The sequence below is a fragment of the Alligator mississippiensis genome, chromosome 1 (genome assembly GCF_030867095.1).
Source record: "Alligator mississippiensis isolate rAllMis1 chromosome 1, rAllMis1, whole genome shotgun sequence".
In the NCBI taxonomy this organism is placed as follows: Eukaryota; Metazoa; Chordata; order Crocodylia; family Alligatoridae; genus Alligator; species Alligator mississippiensis.
In genome coordinates this window covers 338,517,813-338,544,382 of record NC_081824.1, presented here as the reverse complement: position 1 = coordinate 338,544,382, position 26,570 = coordinate 338,517,813, and the positions used below count along the sequence as shown (strand labels likewise).

At 42.6% G+C, this 26,570-nt stretch overlaps 1 protein-coding gene across 1 annotated transcript in view; it reads right to left on the bottom strand.

Annotated features, from left to right (window-relative positions):
* Positions 1–26,338, bottom strand: part of SLC9A7 (solute carrier family 9 member A7) — a 106,708-nt gene extending 80,370 nt beyond the window's left edge. Inside the window, 1 exon segment of the mRNA XM_059720954.1 lies at positions 26,022–26,338. Coding sequence (XP_059576937.1) covers positions 26,022–26,265 — 244 coding nt within the window. The 5' untranslated portion in view covers positions 26,266–26,338.
* Positions 26,339–26,570: the final 232 nt, after the last annotated feature.

Sequence of the window (26,570 nt, the reverse complement as noted above, 5' to 3'; positions counted from 1 at the left end):
TTATGAAGCACTGGATCATTCTGATGGCATTCAGCAAATAATTTATTTCAGGACTGGTGTTTTTCAAGTCTATGACAAGGCAGTCAGGACAAATGTTTAAGGCAAAAATCCAAAATTATCTCTCTGATCTTTTAAATTATTTGAAAAGATTTTGGAGGCAAGAGGAGGAAAGGGAAGATTCCTGCAACTGTTTATTATTTTACTATTCAACTTTCACTTTTTGTATCTGGCTGGCTAATGTGCTGGAGGTTTCAGAATTGTGTACAGTGGACTCTAGCCTTAATTGGAGAGGTGGAAGTATTTAAACAATATCTTTTATTTTAGCGGTTTGAAAATTAATGCAAGAATAAAGGAGGTTTTTTTGTGGGGGAGGGTTGATGAGAGGGGCCATGGGGACTGGTGGCTCTAGAAACCAGCCTTCGAGTCCCTGGAGGAGCAGTCACAGCAGCAGGGACCATGTTCATCCCTTCAGGTACAGACTGGGAGCAGAGAGGAGGCAGACAGAAGAAAGAGCAGAGGGCACAAGCCTCTGCACCAGTCGCCATTGTTACTCCCTTGCATCTCCTGTAGATATAGCTGCCACCTTCAGGAGTCAAATGATCCCTCCTCCCCACCCACCAAACTCTACAATCTGTCCTGCCTAGCAGCCCATTCCACCCCAAGCACGGTGCACCCCACTCTGCCATGCTCTCAGGGATGCCCTGCCACCCCATGAGGTCCTTTTAAGGGTGCTGCAGGGTATGAGAAGGTAAGTGCTATAAGAAATAAATTAGCCTTTAAATGGGGGGGAGGGTACTAAGTTCCAAAAAGTCACTGAGTGCCTTTAATCTTAATAGGTTGAGAACCACTGGTTGAAACAAAACTATTGTAGGGTGGGATACATAACTGGTTGGACCATCATGTGCAAAGAACTCCCAATGGTTCAATATATAATTGGGAAGAGGCACTAAGTTGTGTTCTTAGGGATCTGTCCTGGATCCAGTACTGTTCAATATTTCCATTAATAATTTGGAGTGCACAGTTAGCAAACTTGTAGCTGACACCAAACCAGTTGGTAGTGTAGAGACTTTGGTGGATAGGACTGGGATTCAGAAGGACCTTGATAAACAGGAAAAATGGTCTGAAAAAAAAATAAAATAAAATAAAATAAAATTCAGTAAAAGCAAGTAAAAAGTCAGGGACTTTGGATGGAAGAGTCAAATGCACAAATACAAACTGGGGAACAGCTGGCTAGGCTATAGTACAAGTATGCTCTTGTTGCAAAAAAATCCCAACACATTAGCACAGTGGATTGTATGATCAGGAATGTTGCCTGCAAACCAAGGGAAGAGATTCTTTCACTCAGCACTAGCAAGGCCTCACCTGGAGTACTGTGTCCAGTTTTGCGCACTACATTTCAAGAAAAACACGGCTAAATTAGCAAAAAGTCCAGAAGAGAGGAACAAAAGTGATTAGAGGTCTAGGAAACATGACTCAGGATTTGATAACAGCCTTCAAGCACTTCAAAATGAAAGGTGGTTGCAAGGAGGATAGTGATAGACTATTTTCTGTGGCCAGTGGAGACAAGACAAGAAGCTATGGTCTTAAACTGCAGCAAAAGAAATGTAATTAGATATAACAAAAACAAAACAAAAAAAAACAACTTTAACAGTGGTGAAGCATTGGAACAGACTGCCAAAAAGAAGTTGTGGAATCTCTATTGTTTGGAATTATGTATGCAGATACTTGGCTGGAATGATGCTGCTTTCAGCAGGAGGTTGGGCTAAATGGAGCTTCCTGAGATACCTTCTAGTCCTATTTTTCTATGATTTAAGATGAGGCTAAAGTGATCTTTCTGACCCATAATTCTAACCACATCATCCTCCCTCTTAAGAGCCTCTTCACTAATCGCCCTCGCATTAATTTCTCTCTTAGGAGACCCTCCACTAATCCTAGACTTCAGATTAAGGAAGGCCTCAAAAATGGGGACAAAATGTTTAGTTTCTCTAGACTTTTTGCCCCACTCCCTGCCAGTTATACTAGCTGCTATCCACTCCCACATGAATCTTATTTCATAAAGATATAAATATTTCCTTCTTGCTTTCTGCTGCTCAATATGCATGGAACATTCTCCCTGAATTACTCCATAACCCAATTAAACTCCAAATTAGTTTTCACCACACCGATGGGGAAACTACCAATAGAAAGTAGAACGTGTAATTGCTTCACACAATTATACATACCCCTCTAGTAGTGATTGCTGAATGTTTCCCGTAAATATTCAAAAGGACCATTTTTGAAGAACTTCAGACTTACCTGCTCCCTCTCTCAGTTTCCTTGCATCCAAAATCCACTCTACAAAATTCTAGTATCAACCATGTACAATGGGTAGCCACCAGTGGGCCATCCCAGCGTCAGACTACATTCTGTTTGGGACATCACATTCACCACTACACTATCTTGCAGCCTGGTTACATAGGAATTTATATGCATCTTTTTTTTTTTTTTCCTCTTATAGCCAAGATGACGTAAAAAGTTAGACACTTGAAAACATTTAGCAGGAAGTGAAAGGAGGAATAGAGAAAGTAGAAAATAAAGCAAGAGAATAAAACCTATAAGGAAGCTTGTATGTCTTAGCACTGGTCTTTTGGAGTCTAAGATCTGGATCAAAATAAATGCTGTGTAGAAGCTAGGGATCACAAGAAAAGATCTCTGGCTCTCAAGGACCTACAGAAAAAAGGAACATTAGAAGCACCCTGGCAAGGCAAAAATTCCCCTGTGGTGCTTTTTGAGGGCATTCAAGTGCTTCTACTTAGAAGGTTTAGGTATTGCAGTTTCTGAGAGTTATGCATTCTGTAATCTTAGCAATGGAAGCAGCTCCCAGAGAATGGAAAATGTTTACCGTGGAGCATACTGAACAAGGCGTCAAGGAAGATTGTGGTCATTACAGACACAGTGGGTCTTCTCTCAGTAACCAAGTAAATTGATAGTAACTAGCCCAATACTTTGTTATACTCTGGTAGGAAAAAAAAATTATGCCTTTAACTCATAAAATGGTACATATGCAAGCGATCAAAGTGAACCAAGAGATGAACTTCCTTTGACTTCTGCAGAGCTTTTTAGCAAGATCTTCTCTGATTAAGGAAGAGAGTGCTGTTATGAAATAGAAACTACTTAAGCTATAAGAAGCTGTAAATTAAATTGCAATTAAATGTAGATTAATAATTTTAGATGTCCTCAGGGTCTATTTTGGGACCAGCGCTACGTGTTTCTTAAGGTAAAAGAGCAAGTAAATACTGCCTCTCCTGTGGTTTTTCTTCTGGCGCCTATCTTTGTAGTACCTAGGCTCTACTAGTAAAGTTTAAGGGTATCCAATAACCCAAGGAACTGGTCATCTACAGAGCATCTTACAAGAACTGACAGTAAGTACTTAATTTCTTACCTCCAACAGGGAGAGAATGAACTTGTGGGTTTCTCCTTAGGAGCACTGGACTGCAAATCAGTGAAAATTTATGCCAAGAATGAAGCACCATGTAAAAGCCAGTAAGATGACTGGATGAAATACGAAACAGCATCTACAGAACACATTGAGGACTTTCCTACTGATGACTTTGAGCTTTGCTCAGAGGACTGAGTTCAGTTTTAGTCACCTTCTTGTAAAGCAGATCTTAGATCAAAGAACAGACTTACGTTAAGAATTTATTAGAAATCACATTGAGAATCAACTAGTTCTGTTTTTGCATGCTAACAGAGGGGTGACAGAATAAATTGTCACTCACTAAATTTAACAGATAGGCTATACATCTTTTTTAATGTGCCAACTGTGTGCTCTCACTGATGCTCAGCACCGATTTAACAGGAAGTTTTATAGCGCTAACAGTTCTCTTACCATAGCATGCCTATTAGTACATAAATAAAACAAACTGCTCTCCTCCAATAATTTCCCCCCTTTATAAGTGTACACTTGCTTCATCTCAAGATTCAGTAATTTGCAGTGCACATCACAGTCACTGGCATACTTCTTCATACAGGAGGTACAAATGCACAGCCCACAAACTGCAACAGAGCTAAATGAGGCTTTATGAAAAGGATATGGTTTAATTAAAATTAGTTAGGTACCAGTCATGAAACATGTACAGGGCATTGTACAAGAGAAAAGAATTCATACCTACACAGATCAGGGTAGAAGACACCCTCCCTCCCCTGGATGTAGATCTGCTGAGCTTTGCTGGAACCTCTTGTGGTTAAAGACAAAGAATCATAATGTGAGAGCTCTGGGCTCTATTTCCTGTATGACCCTGGGCAAAATACTTCACCTCCATGGCTCAGCTCCTATCCTGGAACAAGAGGAGAATACTTCCTTGCTTAAAAAAAAAATAGGTGAGGATAATTTCATTAATGCATCATGGGACTCAGCTCCTAATGTGACAGGGGTCATAAATGCATAGATTACAACATAGCTACACAGAATGTATATTGTTCCATCGAGTTTTCCTGATTTGTTTTCACATTCTCATCCTAAAGCGAGAATGTCAAGTAGTTTCAGAAACATTCCTGGATATTTTTCTTTAAAGATAAGATTTTGAAGGAGTGTCAGACTGTCATTCCCCCTCACTACCCTTTTTATTAGGTGTCTGGTTGTAGGCTCCAGACAGTGACTCAGAGAAGCCATCTGTACTACTGTTCAATAATAAAACAAAACAAAAGAATAAATAGCTTACAAATAGCAACTTATGCTTAACCGCTGAAAAAATTGCAAAGTTGTGTGTTAGGGGGCAAAATACCACTGCTTTTACTCACCAGGGGTCTCATTACATCCCAGGAAAATGCTTGCATTAAAGAGTGTGCATAAATTTGACCCCAAGTTTATATTAACGTTATAGTACAGTAACTGGATATGAAAGGCAAGAGGAATGTCAACTAGTCACAACATGCCTAAGTTGTTATTAAGAAAGAATAGTAAACTGGTCACATATGCCAAAGCCAAGATACATTCAGTCCTAACATATACATTACTGTCACAGCCCTAGCCTACTGATTCTCAACCAGGGTGATGCATAATCCTTAAGGGGGGGGATGCAGAGTGCCACTCAATACTAGTACTGCTAGGTGTGCACACACCTACACGTGATTCACAAAATAAACCCAAAGATTTCACATAGGACTACATAGTGTTGAAAACATCTTGACCTACTGTGGTCTTTCCAAGTTCATTGCAACAGAAGAACTGCTCTTTTATTTTTCCATAGTCAAATAACAAAGAGCTGGCATTTTCCCCTGAGGGAAGCCTTAAGTATAACTGGGCATGCCTCGAGTCTAAGGAGGTTGAGAGTCTCTGCTCTAGCCTTATAAGTGTTTAGTCTGTTTTATTAAAGGTCCTAACATGCTGAACATTTGCGCTATTAAGCTTCTTCGGTTTGAATGGACTGAAGTATTATCTTTAGCTCTAGGTTTATAGGCAGAGTGTTAGGGTGCAGTTCCTCTTTCTAGCATCCTTTCCTGAGAGCTGAGATCATATACCCAACAGCCCAGTGCCAGGTCCCCAGGCCCTCCAGTAGCTTACATACAACTTTCCCAGAACTATGTCAGCACTATTAACTTACAACTTGAGGCACTCAATGACAGAAGTTGGCCTATGCCAATTGCATATATGCACTTACCTCGCATATAACGAATTTCGGGTACAAAAGGGTCATCGCATAAAAGCAAATTTGCATAAATCAAACCCGCATAAATCAAGGGAAACCTTTATTTCAAAACAAGCTTCAATGCATTGGAAACAGCATTCTCCTCTTGGCTGCCAATGAAGTGTCCAATATGCCATTTCCCTTCTATACTCAAAAAGATGATAGTACAATGGATCTCACCATAGAAAATTAATAATTTAAACACCAGACCCAGGCACATATTCCTCACAATGTTCATGCAAGATAGAAATGTAATCTAAGCTAAGGAAGTACTGTTTAGAAGAATGGACTGTAAGGTGGATACAAAACCGGCTGGCTCCTCAGACTCAGTAGTAAATCAATGGTTCTCTGTCTAGTTGGCAGCTGGTATCAAGTGGAGTGCCCCAGGGGTCAGTCCTGGGGCCAATTTTGTTCAATATCTTCATGAACGATCTGGGAGATGGGAGTAAGTCTGCGGATGACACCAAGCTGTGGCAAGTAGTAGATATGCTGGAGGGAAGGGCTAGGATTCAGAGAGACCTAGACAAATTGGAAGATTAGTCTAAAAGAAATCTCATAAGGTTCAATAAGGACAAGTGTGAAGTCCTGCACTTAAGATGGAACAATTTCATATGCTAATACAGGCTGGGAATCAACTGGCTAAGCAACAGCTCTACAGAAAAGGACCTGGGTATTACAGTGGACAATAAACTGAATATGTGCCAACAGTGTGCCTTTATTGCCAAGAAAGTTAACAGCATACTGGGCTGCATTAGTAGGAATGATACCAGCAGATAAAGGGAAGCAATTATTCCCCTCTGTTTGGCACTGGTGAGGCCACATCCAGAGTACTGCGTCCAGTTTTGGGCTCCCCACTACGGAAAGGCTGTGGACAAACTGGAGAGAGTTCAGTGGAGGACAACAAATATGGTTGGAGGCCAAGGCACATGACTTCTGAGGACAGGCTGATGGAACTGGGTGTATTTAGTCTGGAGAAAAGACTGAGGGGCAATTTAATAGCAGCCTTCAGCTACCTGAAGGTTAGTTACAAACAGGGTACAGCTAGATTGTTCTCTGTGGCAGGAGCAATGGTCTCAAGTTGCAGCAAGGGAACTTTAAGTTAGATATTAGGAAAAACATGTTCACCAGGAGGGCATAAAGCACTGGAACAGGCTCCTCAGAGACGTGGTGGGTAGAATCTCCATCCTTAGAAGTTAAGACCTAGGTAGACAAAGCCTTGGCTGGGATGATATAATTGGAGATGGTCCTACTTGAAGCAGGGAGTTGAACTACATGACCTCCTGAAGTCCCTTCTGACCCCAATTTTCTATGAACTCAGAATTTCTACAAGATCCTGGGATCAGGAAAATAAAGTTTAGATTTTAAGTACCTTCATTATGTCAGGCTAACAAATGCAGACAACTTTTGGGTATGCTGCCCTCATCACCCCTACTGCACCTCCAGACCTCATCAAAAGAAGTACATTAGTCTATCTAGGGCTGTACAAGATCTTACCACTACTGTACATGGATAAGTGACTGAAAGTGTTGTGTGGTCTCTAGCATTAGAAGTGCATTGCAAGCCACAGGCTAGCTAAGGGGAAAGAATTAAAATTATTTTCTGTAATTAAAAAGAAGCCATAAAAAAGCCTGCTTGGTCAAATTTTTCCATACACAGAACAACAGGAGAAATAAACTTTATCATTTGACTGGTCCATCTTTTCTTCTTAATATTAAGAAATTCATGCTTATGCTAGCTTTCACCCAAGGGTCCTGACATGAATTACAAACTTTAAGCCACCTAGAAACATATCCTCATACAGTTCTTTACAGTAAAAGTGTGGGGGGAAGGAGGGTGGGGAGGAAGAAGAAAGAATGAAGGAAGTGACATATCTGCAATTTAAGCTCCTGATGATTTGATACTTAACACATGATTTTTCTAAGGAGAAATGTACCCTCCCTTTTTACTAGGCAGTGGTACCATCACATTTGTAAATTAAATCACATGTAGTACAAATCCTGTTCCTCTCATTCTCATGCCTTTTGTGGCATATTTGCCATTTCAGTTATAGATATATTGAAGGTGAAAGAAAGAAACTTTCAGTGCTCGGTCCTTCAATATTTGAAACATCTCTAATATTATGTTGTCAACAGGCTGAGATTAGCAGTGGCCTCTATCAATCTGCCATGAGAGAAAACAACTGTATGATGTAACTCATCTCACAAAACCCCACATTTTTAAAAAAAAAATAATACTTTCCTAATGAGTCTAACTTCTAAAATTCAGACGTCTGCAAGTCAAGCTCCTGCCTTCACACCCAAGGAAGATGATACCCATATTTAATACTAGCTGTTTTAATTGAACTGAAGAGACCAAGTCCAGCATCATATTGGTACCATAAAACCAGAACTGAAAAACAATTCCTGCCCAAAGATAGGAAAGGATACAGAGAGAGGAGTTTGTGGCCAAAAACCATAATGATATCAGTCAGCACACTAGGTTGTGGTCTCAATACACCAATAGCTTAACGCTGCAGGACTGGTCACAGGCTCTCACTCAGGCATGTTTAGTGGCACAGGCACCAAGGGCTACTCTAACATGGCTACACTGCCAAATCACAGGAGAGAGTGGTCAGGGCAGGGCTGTGGAGGCACTCCCAGGCTCAGCAGAGAGGCAGCATAGAACTGGCCTTAGCATAGAGCTGGATAGGAAAGACTATACCCTAGAGATATTATTCAAAAATAAATCTGCAAGACCTAAATAGGGTGGTTACAATGTCCACTGTGATAAAGAACAGTGGTGGTGGGTCAGAGGCAGAAGGTTATAGCTAAACAAAGCTTTTATAGTGAGCTTGATCCAATGGCTAGACATCTGCCACAAGAGAGAGGTTTGCAGAGATTCCAGTTGGACAGAAAGCAGACAGGTTTGAAGTAGCAAGACAAATCTTTGAGTTATCAATGTAAGAGATAATTGTATATTGTGCTTGCAAATGAGATTACTGAAAGGAAACATGCAGAAGGAGAAGAGAAACAGACAAAGAAGGCACATGATCCCACACCAAGACAGCTGAGTACAGGATGAAGAAAATCTTCTCCTGGACACGCAGAAGGGCCACCTGGAGAGTACCAGCAGGAAAAAAAGAACATCACAGAAGCCACGGGATAATAAGATAAGTGCATATAGTAAGCTTCAAACCAAGAGCAGCAAGGCAAAAAGGTGAGTTATGGTTACTTACTGATCCCAACTGGTTGAAAATAATTTTATTTCTTAATTCTGTCTTCTACCACCCTTACCTGTTTGTGTATAAGTTCCTTGGGCAGGGAATCCCTGTTACTATATGTTTTTACAGTACCTAGAGCATTCTACTCCTGATCTGGTTAGCATCTAGGGACTAATGCAATAAAAGAAGTATTAATAATAAATAGCAACTGGATTGTTTATACATTTTTCTACTTCCTAAAGACTAGCTGCTTACTTCCATGTACACAATTATGTAGGTTTCAGAGCAGAAACTATGTTTTAAGTGCATGCCAGGCCTAGCACAAGGTACTGCAGTGATGCTTGTCAGCCCCAGAAGCCTGCACTAACATCTGATGGTATCAGAAGATTGCTACTACGAGATAAACATATCAGTTCTGAAGTCACAATTCACAGATTTCAAAAGTCACAGAATCAACTAGAATTTCCATTGTAAATTTTGGAGGAGAGCCTGAAGTCAGTAGGGCACAGAACAGAATTGATGTAAATATATTCCAATACTTCTCACAGTCAACAAGTTAACTTTTACTGTCTATTGAAGATAAATAGCTTTCTAAATCAAAAGCCAAAGTTTAAGGTATCAGTATGAGATCTACTCTTATACTTTGCCAGGCTACATGCAAAGTTTGAAGGAACCTTGGGTTACACTGAAGTAGGGCAAATTTAATTACATCCAGAAACATTTGATCATTAGTTGAATATGAAAAGTGGTCTGCAACCCTTAGATCATCAATTTTGCTGGAGAAAGTTAACATTTTGTATACTCTGCAAAATTAGTGGTGTATAATTAAATGGGTTGTCATATTCACTTGACTTCTGGCCAGCTGGAAAAGAAAAATCTAGTGCACATGTCCTGCAGAGAGATTGCTTCTCAGAGATTTACACCTGGGAATGAATCAAATACTGCAGGTCTTAAATGCAGAAGCCAAAACTACAAAGTCAAGCTAAAACTATCACAAAAAACTATATTTCTCTATGTACATTCCCTAAGACTAAAAGATAAACATCTGGGGACTGAATTGGAAGAGGAAGTTTGCTTTCAGTAGGACTAACAGTATTAAAATAAATTTCATAGAATTAACAACTTGGTTATGGATTTCCAAGAAAGTATTTTTTTTTTTTTTAAACTTAAAGAATAAGGTGGTTGTGCAACAAATCTAATGATCTACTCCAGCTGCTGCAGCAATAGTTACAATAGGCTAAATCTACAACTAAGTTTGTACTGGTACATGAACACCAACATGAGAACATATTCAAGAGTTAAGAGTCCCTCACAAGTGACACTGTACTTCCAATGCACTGACTTTAAGACAGACAGAAAAAAAATGAAAGCTACATACCACAGAACAGTGCTTTCTACAAGTGACTTACTTAAGTGTAAGTGCAACATAGTGCACTACCTTAAGTTTAAGTCATTATCACTGTAATTCAGTTTGGAGAAGGACCACAGGGAGGATGCTTCTTAGGTTACCACCCACTGTGCTCAAGATACAAAAAATTGCTTAAGACATTGCAAAAACCTGAAGTTGTCTGCTCAAGGAATGGTCACGTAACCCTTCTGCCACTTGCTCCAATCCACTTTACAAGTATAATGACCCTTTAAAAAAAAAAAAAACAAAAAAAACACTTTGCTCCTCCTTACTTATCTGTTCCTCTCCAATTACATCCCACAGCCAAAGAAGCTGCCAGCACCACACCCATTCACCTACTTCTGCCACACTTTTTTTCACCCAAAGAAACAGCAATATCCTTGAAATAAGTGCTCTGCTTATGAAAGCTTATACCATAACATCTCTGGTTTAGTTAGTCTCTAAGATGCAATCCTACCTTGCCTTCTGACTGATATTATTAACATGACTGCAAAACTGAAACACACACAAAGTACAGAAATAGTATGCATTTGACTGTTGGTCTCTTCATTCCTTGCATGGAGCCCAGGTGTGTCAAAGATACAGCCCACAGGCCAGATCTCGCCCAGTAAGTGCTATTGCATAGCACACAGTGCTGCGCACTGTGGGCGTTGGACCATTGTACTACATGCAGTGTGTGCTGACCCTGGCCCCACACAGTGTGTGGAACCTGTCTGGCTTGGGCTGTACAAATTGTGGAGCTGGAGTGTACAAGGTCAGTCTACGGCATGCACTGAATTAGGCATCTGTGCCAGACTGGCCCTGTATGCTGGATCAAGGCCCAGCACAGATTGGGCCTACAGACTGACCCCGAGTGGCAGAAGCAGTGCACGGAGCCAGTCTGCCATGGGTACCACATGCAATGCATGCTCTAGACTGGCTCCACATGCCATGTGTACTGACCATCCCTGAATGGCACCATGTGCTGTGCACTACATGCAAAGCTGGGGCCAGTACATTATATATGCAGTGAATGGGGTTGGAGCTGGTGTGCGTGCTTCAAGCAGTATGCAGGCTGGTTCAGGGGATAAACTGCATGCAGCGCCTGCACCAGACTGGCCTTGAGGGTTGGCTCTGGCATGCGGGTCTAGTCTGTGGGCCCAATCCAGCCTGCAGTCTTGCCCCATGCCCTCATACAGTCCACAGAGCCAAAATGAGTCTGACACCCATCTTAACCCATCAGCTTTTGGGAAAAGAGACCATATATACCCACTATCCTGACAGAAAGCTAAATAAATACAACCAGGGCCTCAATACATCACCTGTATGCAGAATCCAATGCCATCATCGGAAACTTGTCTGGGCCAGGTGGCTCTCTTTCAAGCCTTTATCTTGCCTAAAGGCTGGAGAATGAGAATATATAGCTCCGCTACCTATGGCCAAATCCTGAGATTAGAAATGGGCTTTGCTTACAAACTCTCTCTGGGTCTACAATGTGCTTGTAAAGATTTGGCCTGTAGTATGCACATACCTTTGGAAGTGGGAAACATTTGAATTGTATTCTAGAATGCATAATAATTTACAGAACATTGATAACAAGCTTTCTAGCCACAAAACAGCATGTCGGACAATAGCTCAGGAGAAGGGGGAGTGGTCTGGGAGCTTTTTACAAGGAGTTAGGAAGCTGTTTCTGAAGATAGAATGTATTAAAGAAAAAGGAATCAGTTCTTGGTGGCTAAGACATGACAGACAACTTCAGGAGTAAGGGGCATCACAGGAAGAATTAGCAGGTGATGACTAAGGGAGGAAGAGCAAGGCAAGAGGATTGTGCTGAGCAAAAACAGGAACAAAAGCAGAGATACAGGCAGAGTCAATTCAATTAGGGGAGGCCTTTCAGGCAAGGATGAGAAGCTTGATTTTTTTAAGCATTGCAGAGACATTTCTAGCTGTTACTGATTTAAGAAAAGAGTAGGGTGATCTAGTAAAACATTATTAGCAGGGATCCTGATAAAAAAAAAAACAACCACCCAATTTTCAGATTAAAGAAAGTAACCCAAAATCCACATTTTCCCCCATGATTAAAATGAAATGCCACTCATACACACAAGTGGCATTTCATTTTAATCACGGAAAAATGTGGATTTCAGGTTACTTTTTTTAAAAACTTGAAAATTGGGGATTTTTTTTTTTTTTAAATCAGAGAAAACCAGAATCCCTGGGTATCAGGTATTGGGAAGTAGTGTTTAGTAAGAAGGATATTTAAAAAACAATTCTTGCAGTCATTTGTGATTATGCACCCAAGTACAGATGCACTCAGACATTTAACAAATCAGAAATCATCAGTTGTTTCCTGCAAGCACGTTTTGCAACAGGAGGCCCCTAACCCCTACTACCTGACAGTAGAAAGAGCAGTGCTGCAGAGGGCAGGCTAGGGAATGCAGCTTGCAGAAAGAAGAGCTGCAAGGCTACAAGCAGCTCATAAGGGGATGGAGAGCCCTTATGGCTCAGGTAGATAACTGGCAGGATCAGCACCCTGTTTTCAGAGTCAGGTCAGGTGACCAGATGGGGAGGAGTTGAGGACCATATAAACCTGAACCTGGAGATGAAGGCTCATCCTGGTCCAGAACTTGTGAGAGCTGCAGGGGGGTGTATACAGTGAGATAAATCACAGGTGGGGGGGTTTTGGGTTTGCGTTTGCTGTGAGGTTTTGGGTGGCTTGGGGGATGGGGGGGAAGAAAGGAGAAGACTATGAAGGGGTGCTCAAGGAAGGCACCCCACATTCTGGGGCTGTGGTCCAAGAGCCCAGTGTAGTGAAGAGGGGCCAGGGATTCAGCGCAGAGAGAGGAAGTAGAGGAGTAGGTACCCCAACAAGGTAGCTTGTTTGGGACAGGTGAAGGTGAGGGCCTAGAAGCATAAGAGCCCTGAAAAGGCAAAGAAAGAAAAAGAGTCCTACTTAGATTTAGGTGCAAGGACTGGGTAGACTAGAAGCCTAATGATGAGCAGGGCAGAGTAAAATACCCAATGATTACTCTAGTCCCCCCAGGATGGCCTCCCATATTTATACTAATTAGACATCAAGGCAAAGCAGGTAAGCATTAGGCAATGGTCTGAGAGACTAGAGGGGACAGGATTAGGCCAGAGTAGTTTCTAGAGAGTGGCACAGCCATGCTCCGGGGGTAGACTCTGCCACTATCAAAACCTGATCACATGTTTAGTGGAAACTGACAATTTTAACTAGTAGTACTACATCATTATAATCATCATCATCAACTATTTTTCAGTTAACTCCAATTTTCCCTGCCTTTTAAACTTTCCTGTAGGCAGCTGGCCCACAGGATGTGGCAGCTCAAAGAACAAGAGCCATTTCATTTACAAAGAAATTGTGCAACTCTTTTTCTAAAAAAGGGTGCAAAATAACACCTTCGAGTAGCAACATTCAGTCTGATCATCTCTGGAGAGAAGTAAACAGTCAGCATTTGTAACAAGGGGCTGCAACAACATTTACACCCTTCAGTGAATTGTGACAACATATCCTGGGTAGTTAATCTTCAATACTGCCAGGATTATTTGGATCCTGATGGATGGAGATGAAACACACATTCCCTTATTTGTCTTGGGTAGTCCTGCAATTACATACAGTAAAATAAAGATACCTGGGTTAAACTGAAGAGCTACTTGGGACTCTATGGCTATGTTCTCAGTAGCATAGTCAGAATGGAGTTAACCAGTTTTCACACACAATTCAATTCTTGAGCTCACTGGATCATACCTTTCCCTCCATTACACAAATGCTGTCCCACTAAAAATCACAATTCAACCTGACAAAATATTCCAAAGCCAATGAAGACAGCATATATCCAGAGGAATCACCTAACAGTAGGGCACTGGTGAACATGGCAGGCTATGTTCTCCTCTCACACTCAAAAGATGTTACTCCTACCTTCAGTCATCTTGAGCAACTGCACATACACAGGATATTAAGATGGTATTCAGCTGTACGTACAGATTATTTTTTTATATATATATTTATTGGAATTTTTAATTGCACTGCCCTCTATTGTTTGGGAGCTAATTTTAAATAAGTAGGAATTGGAACTATACGCAAATGTGCAAATTTAAATCTGAGTTCTCCTCTTTTTAGTTCTTATATGGAAGAACAGGACAGCAAAAGCTAGCAGAAAGCCCTGATGTAAAAGGCCAGCCTGTTACAAGAACACAGATGCAGGGGGAGGCAGCAGTATTATTCATAAAAAAAAAAAAAAAAAAAGATGCCAGACGATCAAGTTGCATTTATATTATGTCAGCACACAGACCACAGTCAAATTTAGAGCTCCATTATATGAGCATTGTCCCAGTCTCTCCCCAGTACTCCAAATGTATGACAGTAGAAGGGAGGCACACAATTGTATGCACTTTTGCAGGTCTCACAATTACAAGCCATAAGTGTTCCAACTATGTTCTGTCAGCCATTCAAACCATTTTATCAATGGAACAGCTACATTTAGACACTGTAGTAGAGGCAAGACTTCAGAGATTCCAAAAGTAGAGGGGAGTAACCCAGAGAAGACCAACCCACAGTAAAAAAAAGCCTCTGTCAGTGTAACTAGCACGTAATAGCTATGTCAGCAGAAACCCCTAGTGGGGACAACAAACATCAACAGTAGTTTTTCTGCCAGCATAGCTACACCAGCTCCCCAAGTGACATAAACTAAGCCAAAAAAAGTGTTTGTCTGTTTGTATAGATCAGAGGTGGGCAAAATATGGTCCACGGGCTGGATCCGACCCACCAAATGATTCTACATGGCCGACAGCCACTCCTCAGCTGCCCTGGCTTTTGGCATCTCTCACCTTTCTCCCTTCCTCACGCCAGCTGGCCACAGCAGCAGCAGCCGCCACTCCCCTCCGCAGCCTGGCCCACCCCCCAGCCCCTAGGGTACACTCTAAGACAGGGGGTGCTGAGCTGCTGGTCAGGCTTCTGCCCAACGAGGCTGCTTGTGTGCAACTCCAACCCTGCAGCCATTTGCAGACTAGACAGCCCAGTCCCCGGCAAGCTGAAGCTCAGGTAAGGTTCTCCCCGCTGGTGGGGGCAGTGTAGGGGGAAGAGAGCCACCAGTTATGCAGGCTCTCCTAGGCAGGGGCAGGCGCAGCTAGCCTGGCTCCTGCCTAACCCAGCTACACACCAGGGTCTCAGGGCAGGGAGGGGGGGGTAGAAAATGATGTAGGAAGAAGAGGGCCAGGAGCCACAAGTTATCTGGGCCTGGCTGGGCCAGTGCCGTGCTGTGTCCCCAACTTCTCCCTGCATCCCCCACCCCACCCTGAGGCCCAAGTAGGCAGCCAGGTCAAGCAGGAGCCACACCAGCTTGACCTACAGTGGCTCCTGCTTGACTTGGCTTTGTGCTGGGGACTCGGGGCAGGGGATGAGGTGCAGGGAGAATGGAGAAACAAAGGTTAGGTTCCCCTACCTTTTGTCCACTCACCTCTCTGTCCTTAGATCAGGGGTGGGGAATTATTTGGACCGGAGGGCCACTTAGGGAGCTTTGGTGAGCTGTTGCACATGGGAAGGGAGGGGGAAGTGACCCAGACCACAACAGCTCACCAAAACTCCCTAAATGCTCAACCCTAGTGTAGATACATCTACAGCCGGGGCTCCGCCAGTGTAACAATGCTGGCTATGGGGTGTAAATTTTTTTTTTTGGTATTTCTAGCCAAGAAAATTTTGCAATGTAAATCTGATCTTTGAAACCTTGAACAGGATTAAAACTTTGGGGAGGAAAGGAAGAGGAAAGATAAATTACTCAACTCTCCAAGATAAGCAGTACAGTTAATCTTATTACAATCTCACCTTTTACCCTCAATTATTGTCTCCTGACAAAAAAATCGGCCTCTTCCCTACAGCTTTCAGAGGATTTTGGACTTTCCCAAGGTAAAGCAATTTGTCTGATTTCCCTTCATGAAAAAGCAATTTTAAATCCTCTCTCTTTTATTCCTGCTCATCTAGATAATTGCATTGTGTAGCCACTTTTTCATTTAAAAAAAGGCAGATTTTAAACTAGATTGCCAATCATTTGGTAGTTAATTAGGAAAGATCTCATATGATGAAAGCAGCCAAATCTCTCCTTAAATCATTAGCAAAAATACTCTAAACCAAATAACTGGTTTATATCCTCACAACATAGATGCAATATAATTTGAATAGGGAAAAATATTCTGCAGTGAGTGTAACCAGCCTGATACACCAAGAATCAAAAATAAAGCTGGGAATTTTTCAAAGCTTCTAAATGACAATGAAAATCAATTAGATTACTCCTACATCACTTCAGGTTGGGTACACAAAGGATGCAACTTAGATGTGGCAAGCTAAGCATAACCATGCCTACTTTTAGGTATTTGGTCATCACAGCAGAATCTACAGTCATGAGTAGGTTCCTTAGCTCTACAAACAATGCATGGGAAGGAGTTAGGCTCTTAAGAATGGGATTCACAACAGTACTCAGAACAATGGACTATCCGGACTATCCACTACACCAGAGCGGGGCAATTATTTTGGGCAGAGGGCCGTTTACTGAGCTTTGGCAAGCCATCGAGGGCAGCATGACAGGCAGCCAGGGGCAGCTAAATATTAATTTTCCAAAATTTTTAAGGGCCCCGCAGGCTGGATAGAATGGCCTGGCAGGCCGCATCTGGCCTGCATATTGCCCACCCCTACACTACACAGTGCTGAACAAGGGGTATAATAAATACCACCTCTTTCAGGTACATAGCAGCCTAACTGTGGGCTGGGGAAACACTGCAGTAGGCATGTTTTTACAAGTTTTTTGGCTTACCAGTACCATAGCAAGGTCAAGGACACCGCAGTAGGGTTGGGGCACTCTTGGACTCCCCTATTTCAGCTCCTGCCACTGTTTCCCCCTCTGCTGCTTTGCCCCATGGAATATAGCAGTCAGCAGTGGAGGGAGAAGCTGGCAGCAAGAGAAACCTGCTCCAGTTACCAATTCCCCCCACCAGAGTGCTGCTAATTCTGCATAATGACAGCAGCTAACAATGGGGGACAGCAACAATGGTGGCTAAATAGTGAGGGTACATGGGTAGAACTGGCAACTGTGATATACGTATACCCCTGCAAGGAACTTTTCACACCCCCATGACGGAGTGTGCCCCACACTTTGAAAAGTGTTCATCTATAGGATTTGCAGCCTAGAACTGTCTCTTGGGGATAGGCACCTAAGCTATCCCTTTTGGAAATGGATGATCAACTCCGCTGTCCAACGTGCAGCCAGCCAGAAGAGGTGGAACCTAACCTGTATACAGTTTTTACTTATCTGATCTAGTGGTTAAAGCAGAGGTGGGCAACCTATGGCCCATGAGCCCAATCCATCTCAAAGTCATTTTATCTGGCTTATAGATCTAGGAGATTTTAGTGGTGAGGGGGCTGTGTTTGAGAAGTGGTGAGAAGCAACACTGCAAGAAAGAGTGGTGACCGCAACTCTGGCTTTAGCCAAGTTGGAAGTGGCCCACACTCAGCATATTCTCCCTACTGCAAAACGTTGTTGACTCCTAGGTTAGAGCATTTGTATGTTCTGCCCAAGAGGGTTACACCTATATTTCCCACCTTTGAGGAGAGTGCTCAAAGAGTAGAGAGGGTAAGAGAGGGTATTCTCCACCTCTTCAGTTGAAGTTGGGCCACTGCGCAATAAACAATATATAGAAAGATGGGAGGAAAGGGGGGGGAGGAGGCTTGTTCAAGTGGGATAGATATAACCACTTTGAAATCAACAAACAGATATTCCATTAATCACATGGAAAGGGTATATCCAAGTTACAATATGCCTCAGAAATAGCTAAATGACCTGAATTGATAGAACAAAGATGGGATTATTTAAAGTTTTGTCAGTGTCCAGAGTCTTTTAATTATACTTCAGTGATCATTGTTTATCTAAAAATAAACAAACAACAGAACTGGCACACCCATAATGTCAGAAGGACATTCACAAGGAAACAAAGTACACTTTTGTTCTCCTCATCTTTGTCAGTGCTATGAGAAGAAAAGCAGGACTTTATTATTTAAATGAAGGTGTTAGGTACACATCATATCCATTTTATTCATAGTTGTTAAGGCCAGAAGGGACCATCTAATCTTCGGTACAAAACAGATGATAGACTCTCATCCAGCTACCCGTGTTTTGAACCCAAGTACTTATGTTTTAGTAAAACAATCAAAGCTGGGTGCCTTTCTAAAAGATTTAAAGACATCAAGGAATGGAGAATCCACCACTTCCACAGGTGCCTTATTTCCAAATTTGAAGTTTTCCGAATTTAGCATCTATCCATTAAGGGATGCTATGTCTCCCTCTGCCAGACCAAAAGACTTCTGGTACGCAGCATCTTCTCCCTGTAAGGGTACTGCAACACCATTACCAGGAAGCCCCTTAAACATTGAAAGAGCAAGAGAAGCCCTGCTGCAGAATTCCCAGAGAACTAAAGATGTTCGACTGGATATTGCAAAGGCAACAAGATACAACAAGGAAGCAAACTACATCAAACCCTCACTTTTTCCTACATATTTTCTAGTGTCACAATCCTGTGCAATAGGTCACAATTAGTGGCCTTGCATGCTTGAATGCCAAATCACTTCCATTCTACATTTTTCCCTCACCAAACTGATTGCTCACCTAATAGAAGTCTAGAGTTGCAAGCTTCTGTAATTAAGTTGCCAGCCAATTCTCTGCAGTCAGAGAAGTTCTCACTGGGACACCTACACTGTGGAGCCAGCGAGCACAGTTCATAACTCCAAGAAGGCAACTGTCCTCATCCAAAAAGTTCTGTAGCTCCTACAGATTATCCTAGATTTGCATCATGATCCAGTCTCACTACTCCGTGCCCAACTGCAGGCCCAGAAGCATGGTTCCATCACATACATCTGATCAGCAAATGCCTGCAGCACCTAGCTATACTCATGTACCATTCACTCCTCCTCAGTTTCCCTTCATCTTTTTCTACTGTACACGTATAATTAATCTTTAGAATAGTTGAAGTTCTGCATTTACAGACAAGTTCAGATGTGCCATCACTGAAACACAAAGGAGAAGTCTGATAACCCATGCAGCAGCCACAGTTTTGACAGCAATGTGACAAAGACTGAAAACCAGCATTGAAGTAGCATGGGATGGACAAAAGGAAACAGTTGGGTGTTTACCTGAAGCTCCCACAATACCTGCTGGTATCCCACAAAGCACTGCAGAGTCCTACAAAAGTAGTGGACTCTAGGCAGCAGTTGGAAAATATTGCAATGCCTAACTACAGTACAGCATACCTTCTTGCTGCACAAGGGAAGGCAGCCAAAAATGCAGGTGCTATAGCAAAATTGCAACATCAGCAGTTATATCCAAGCACCAAGCCTATCCTACAATTTTCTAGCCCAGACCTGACCTAAGCCAGAGAAGGATAGCCTTCTCTTCAGCCCCACACTTTCTACCTGTAATAATTTGATAAGGTGTTAAGTGACTAGAACTGTTTTAGAAATGTTAGTTCTGCCCCTACCTGCCCAACAGAGTCTTCCTGCACAGAAGACAGGCACAACTCAATATTTTCTTCCCAAGCTAACCAGAGAAGGTATTATATTCAGCAAAGTAAATCAAGAGTCTAATAGGGAACAGCAACTATCAAAACCAAACCAAAACAAAAACAAAGAACTGATCTATACCCTAGCTTATACTGTTATGAGTAGCTAATAAAATGGAAGGCACCATAGTGCAGAGTTGCCTTCTTCAGACACTTCAATGGTAACATTAGTAGTTTATGGCAGCTACTTGGCTGCATTCCTCCACACTTTATGGTACAGTTTTGGAACAGGGAAGTAGATTGCTGAACAAAATAAAATGATAGACGTAAAGCAATGTGCTAATGGATCACTGAAACTGGACTGGACCTTCGAATCAGAAAGCAAGCTGTGAGGCAGGACAACTAGAAAGTCATGCATCACATTTTGTGCATGGGAAGCAGCTTTGGCAATATCTACTTTGAAATACTGTGGACTGACTTTTTAGTAGAAGATCCAGATCACTAAAGAAAGGGTAACATTTTGAAAAAGTGGGTGCTTAAAGTTATGCTCTTAAATCCAGATTTAGACACTTAAGTAAAAGTGGCTTTATTTTCCAGATTTACTATACCCTTACAAAACCTGCCAATTTTGATCACAGCATGGGAATTCATGACAATGTCTAGAGACAAGTATCATCATATAGAGCGAGGAGAAAAAAAAATAAAAAGGGGAAGGTGAGGAAGGGAAGGGTTGGAACACTTGGCCATACGGGTTTATTTGTGAACACTGAAGAATTAAACAACCAGGTGAAGAACTACAAGATTTTTCTATAGAGAGAAGTTAACATGAATTCCACATTTTGTTACATTTGATATTCCATTTCCTTGATACTCATTTTAAATAAATCCTCAGTTTTCCATTAGCTAGCAGAAGTATTATTTAGAAGTAAAGGTATATCACATGGACTAATTTATTATCTCAAATTGGTCTATGACAAAGAGATTTGAGGGAATCTACAGAAAGACTATCGAAAAAGGTATAGGGATTTTGTTAGTTATTTTTATTTACTGAAGCGATGCCCCAATAATTTACATAAACCAAACTATAAAGCTGAACTTTTTCATTAAAAAACAGGCTGGTATACATTACATACAAGATGCAAGCCAAGGTAAAGAGAAATGACTCACTACTACCACACCTGTGAAACTTTTATATGCATCTCTCCATGAGGACCCAATTCCTTCATTGCTCTATATACAATTTTCATTGACTTCAGTCAGAATATCATAAGGTCCATGTGATTACATTTATCTTGAATAGCCTCTTGAAGTCTCAGGTTAAAGCCTCATTACATTCAGCACTTTGCACACACTCTCATAAATTACAGTCTCTAATCCACAGGGTTTACAGTTTTATAAACATGCATCTTGGCATTGTAATTGATTGTTATTACACAACTACCACCTCTATCTGAAATGATAAAATATTCTAGAAACATTTAAAACCCAAAGATGACAACAACATCAAAATATTATTAGAGCTCATATTTGTGGCAGAGGTCTTACTCACATGTAATGCCTGTTCATGGCCTCAGTTTTGTCTTTTTTCCCCTGTAACTTTTTAGCATGTGTAAATTTGGAATTTACAAGTCTTTCTCCCAGCACAAAAAGACAGCATACAGCCAGCTGTTCAAGTGTTTTCTTATGGAAGAGAACTGGCTTGTCCACAAGAAAGATTCCTTCCAGCCATAAAGATTTCTCTTCTCCCATACTAACTTGAATGGCTGTACATTTCTCTCAGGTACTAAGGACACCCAGCACCCCTTACTCCCTAGTCCTCTTTTCTCCCACCCTCCAAGGCAGAGGTAGAGCATTCGCCCCAATAGGCCAACCAGGGCCAAGCTGTCAGGGAGCCTTGTCATGGGTACCAATACCCCCACCCATGGGCAGACCCAGAACACATGTATACTCCTACTCCCGACCTATTTTCCCAATGCTGAAAATGGACAGGCATTCATAGGCAGAGTATGAGAGTGGCCTTTCTTATGGTAGGAACTGGGCAATCAGACCATCTCATTGAAGCTGCTGGCCTTAGCATGAATTGATGGTGACTGCCATGGAATAACTGAATGCCCCTTTGTTTAGGGATAGACAAATGCAGTGCACAACCACAGTCTATGAACCAGACCACATGCTAACATGCACACTGGCTGGGCCATCTGGTCCAAACGGTTTCCCAGGGGCTGATAAATGCAAAGATGGGGATGGACTTGATTGCTGCCATGTGTCTAAGCTAAAAAGGCAGCAGAAACATCATGGAAATAGAGATATGTGACAGTAAGGAAGCCATGCCCAGAAAGGCATCTGTACTATAACGCTGAGAAGACCTGAGAGAGTGCACTTATGGGTAGAGGACTGGCCAGAGTGAAGCTTGGGACTGCAAGCAAATAAGCTGTTCCTATTGATTCCTACTGTGCTCAAGGAATTATGCCTTTATGTATATTCCTTGTAAATAATGTAAGTCTAAATATATAAGAACAGAAAAACAACTTGAAGACCTGGAATTTGGCTCAGCTTAAGAGGGGCAACATTTTATTTGGGGTAGATCCTATGAAGCCCTTTGAGAATTCAGCTGACAGACCAACTCAGTCTTTGCAGCAAAACTAACTGTTATAAACTGGTGCCCCTATGACAGAGAATGTAATCCAATGTTTGAAAGGAACAGTCTGCTTCTTTTTAAAGTGGAAAGCCCCATATAGATATAGCATAAGCAACCACTATAATACAAATCACCTGGCATTTTGGGATCCTTTTTTCCTTGCTGAAATCAGGTCTAATTATTCCACCTTGTACTGTACCCAAAATTACTGCACATAGCTGTCTAGAATGCTTTGCTTAGAGCCAAGAAACATCAGTATGGGCTCTATATACAATTTATATACATTACATTTATACTTCTGTCACCCCCTCCCCAAAACATCAGTTATGATCAGAACTCTTTTGTAATGGATCCTTTTTTACTCAAAATTATAAACTCTTTGGATTAAAAAGACCATGTCTATGTGCAAGTGATCATGTAAGTCTCCTCCATCACAGGAGAGAGGTTTATCAAATATATTTTTTAATTAAAAAAAAAAAAGTTTCATTGATGTTGTTTTACACCCCCTAAATATTCAGCACCCACCAAATGCCTCCTTCCAGCATAACCACCATACCCTATATGAATGTGTGTGCGCAAAAGGCAGACAAAGAAATTGCTGTATAAAGAATATAAAACACTGTTATAATACTTTTCTTTGTTACATTTTTGACAGTACTTACACAGTTTTCTTTGTTCTAAAGGAAGCCTGGAATATTTATGAAGACAGACAGACAGACCCTAGTTAGCTTTACTGGCACAAGGACAAGCAGCTGCAAAAAGAACCAAACTAATTTAAACATGACTCTCTAGAGGTTTGCCGTGACATGGCAAGAGCATGCTCAAAAATATAAACTCGAAACCAAGAGATTGTCCATCTACTACATTTTTCAAGATGATGTTTCAAAACATGCAGAAGTTCAAAAAAAATCCACATTGCCATAAGAAATATCAACACATTTAATCACTGTATGATCCTGGTGCATGACACTGTTTGTCTGCAGTACAAGAAGAGATAAAATACTGTACATCTGCTGAGACATAATATAGACATTCATCACCTTTGTGTCAGATTTGAAGCCAGGAACCCATCTTTAGTATTAAGGCCCAAAATGTCCCTTAAATTTAAAATCCAAGGTTTTCCCAGTTGAAAAGAAGTTTCCTGTTTTCTATCAAAACACACCTGAAGAGGTGATCATAATACATTCAAATACTCCTGGAAGCTTGTAACATAAATGTTTTGCCTATTTTAGCAACATAGTAAATGTATAACTGTATAAAGAAGTATATTTAAATTCTCAATACCCACAACATTCCCATTATGAATACACCGAGGGGAAAAAACAGGTTTATAAGGCTGAGTTCTTAAAACAATTCCACCTGAATTGATTCTAAAAATGACTGCATTTGGGTGACAGCTAAAGTAATGTTCACATCACCCTAATCTTTACTCTCTAATTAATGCTTGCAGTGCATCCCCAGAGGGTTATTCAACTGCTAAGTACTACACACTGGTACATAATTTACCCCTCTCCCTAACCTTTGGTTTTCCAGTGTTCAGCAGTGACAGTACATACAATGAAATGCACAGCAATGCAGCAAGGGAGAGGAGATTGGGATGGTTTAAGAGAAACATTAGCAGAGGAAAATTCCACTGCTTTGCAAGCAGTCATTTGGATCTTAGGAGAAGTTAATACTCATCAGGGAGGAAACGGTTCATTTTTCCTGTGCACAGAAATTTTCATCTGTGCCTACTAAGAAAAAGCTTACCCAAAGCAATTTTGAGTAGGTGTTTCACACTAGCTTGGAAGACCCGGCCTACCTAATGAAAGTGAAGAAGTGCTACTGGCAGTAAGATACTAACCAATCAAAGGTAGACAAGTCATTTTTAAATGGATGACTGCTTCTGATCAGAACTGTTTATGTTCTCTGTGTAACAAAGTATGTAAGAATCCAATTACACATACAAATCAAAGGAAACGAGTAGAGGTTTATATACAACAACACAGGTTTACCTGTAACCCTTTTGCACCAGTCATTAATTACAACAGCCATGAAGCTGCATGTCAAATTACCAGTGATGCTGAATGCAAGTGTGAACATCTGCTGTGCAAATGTGCAGGTTAGTATTGCTCTACGTCCAAGTATGGTTTTGTTTTGCTTTGGTAGGTAAAAGGACAAGGCCTGTTTTACTCGCTTCTTATTCAACCAAGCAGACTTCAGATGCCCTGTGCAAACTTTTCCTGGTATCTGATTTCACTGCAATCAATTGGTAGCCCACAAGCACAGGCTGCCAAAGATAACAAAACAGCAGTTGCTTGGCAGATAGCTATCCTAACCGAGAGCATGAAAGTTTAAACACGTTTCTTTTCATCCTGTGCAAGGCTCGGTACAGGATCTGTATCTGGGTTACGTGTATTGCAAAGCCGTGAGCGTGATGACCTGCTAATACGCTCTCTTAGCAAGCCTGCCTTCCAAAAGCAGAGAAATGGATTAAAAAGCAAGCCGAGCTCCCTTTTGCCCTGCATACTCTAATGCAACCATCAATATGGGACAGATAGCAGCTGTAACCAAACATAATTATAAGGGGTAGGAAAAAACCCCACAAAAACAACAACAAAAACCCCAACACACAGCTCATCCTGTACAATGTATATATACTACATGTAAAGTGTCAGGCTAACAATTTTCCTTCCTTTATGGCCCACAATAGCAGCTCCCCAACTAAAGCCTGTCACAAAACGCAAGTTACGTAATGGGGGGGGTGTTGACCTGCCCACTATATAATACAGGTCCTTCCACTTTATATAAGGTGGCTCACTTTTCTTCTTCTCCTTCCCCACCCATGCACCTATAGATTGCTTGGCAGCTTGGGGAGAGGCCACACAGACTCCTAGAAACAGAGGGTGAGAAGGGACCTCAGGAAGTCACCCAGTCCCACCCCCTGCTCAAAACAGCACCCTCCCCATGTAGATCATCCCAGCCAAGGTGCGTCTTAAAAACCTCCAAGGATGGAGATGCCACAGCCTCTCTGGATAGCCTCCTCCCACTGGGCTGCAGCTCCCAAACACAAAATGCCCACTACCTTCCTCCAGATAAAGCCAGGCACTGGAGCGACACAGCACCCTGCACATGGCGGGGCTGGAAGGCTGGCTCCTCTAGGTGCCCCCCACCCTTTTTTTCCACCCATACGTGAGAGACTCAGCCTTGACACTGGGGCACTGTCCAGGGTTCAAATGCCCCTTTGACCCTGGGGCAAAAAAAAAAAGAAAAGTGGGCTGCCCGTCACAGTGCCCTAATAAAACCGGAGACCCCCCAGATTATAATTTTCAAGTCTTATGGGGGGGGAGGTGTCATCTCTTATAGGGGGAGCTCCCACCCTGGCACTGGCACGCCACTCCCCTTGGCCATGAAGGCAGAGGAGCCCAGGCAGCCCTGGAGAGCAGCGGGGAAGCGCTATGGGTGGGGGCAGCTGCACCCTCGGCAGGACAGCCCCTGTTTGGGGGTCTGCTGAGGATCACAGAAGGGCAGGGCTGGGAGGGAGGCCCGGGCAGGGCAGGGCGGGAGCGTCGCCCGGGGCGGCCAGGGACTCACCGTAGATCATGGCCAGGCCGGTCTCGTGAAGGAAGCGGACGCGGCGGTGCTTGAAGAGCCAGATGGTGAGGATGGTGAGCGTGAGCAGCAGGATGAAGGTCAGCAGGCTCACGCTGTCCTGCCGGTGGCTCTCCTCCGCCTCCTGCTCCGTGGCCAGCTCCTCCAGGGCGCTACTGCTGCGCTCGCTCGCCCGCAGCCCGCCGGCTCGCCCCAGCCCCAGTCCGAGCCCCAGCAGCAGCTCCATGGCTGCAGCCGCCCCAGCCGCTGCCGCAGCCCCCGTGCGCCCAGCCCGCAGCTCCAGTGCGCAGGAGCCCGCGCCCAGACATACACAGGCGCGCAGCCCGGGCCGGCCCCCTGCTCCGTGCCAGCCTCTTAAAGGAGCAGGCCTGCCACCAGCCTGCGTAGCCCGGCTGCGGCCAGCCCATGGGCTCCGCCACCGAATGCCGCCTCCCGCCCCCCAGCCCGGGCAGCAGCGGCGCGGGCGACCAACCCTGCCCCTGACCCTGCCCGCTGCACCCGCACTCCCCGAGGCACGCGAGCGGGGAGCCT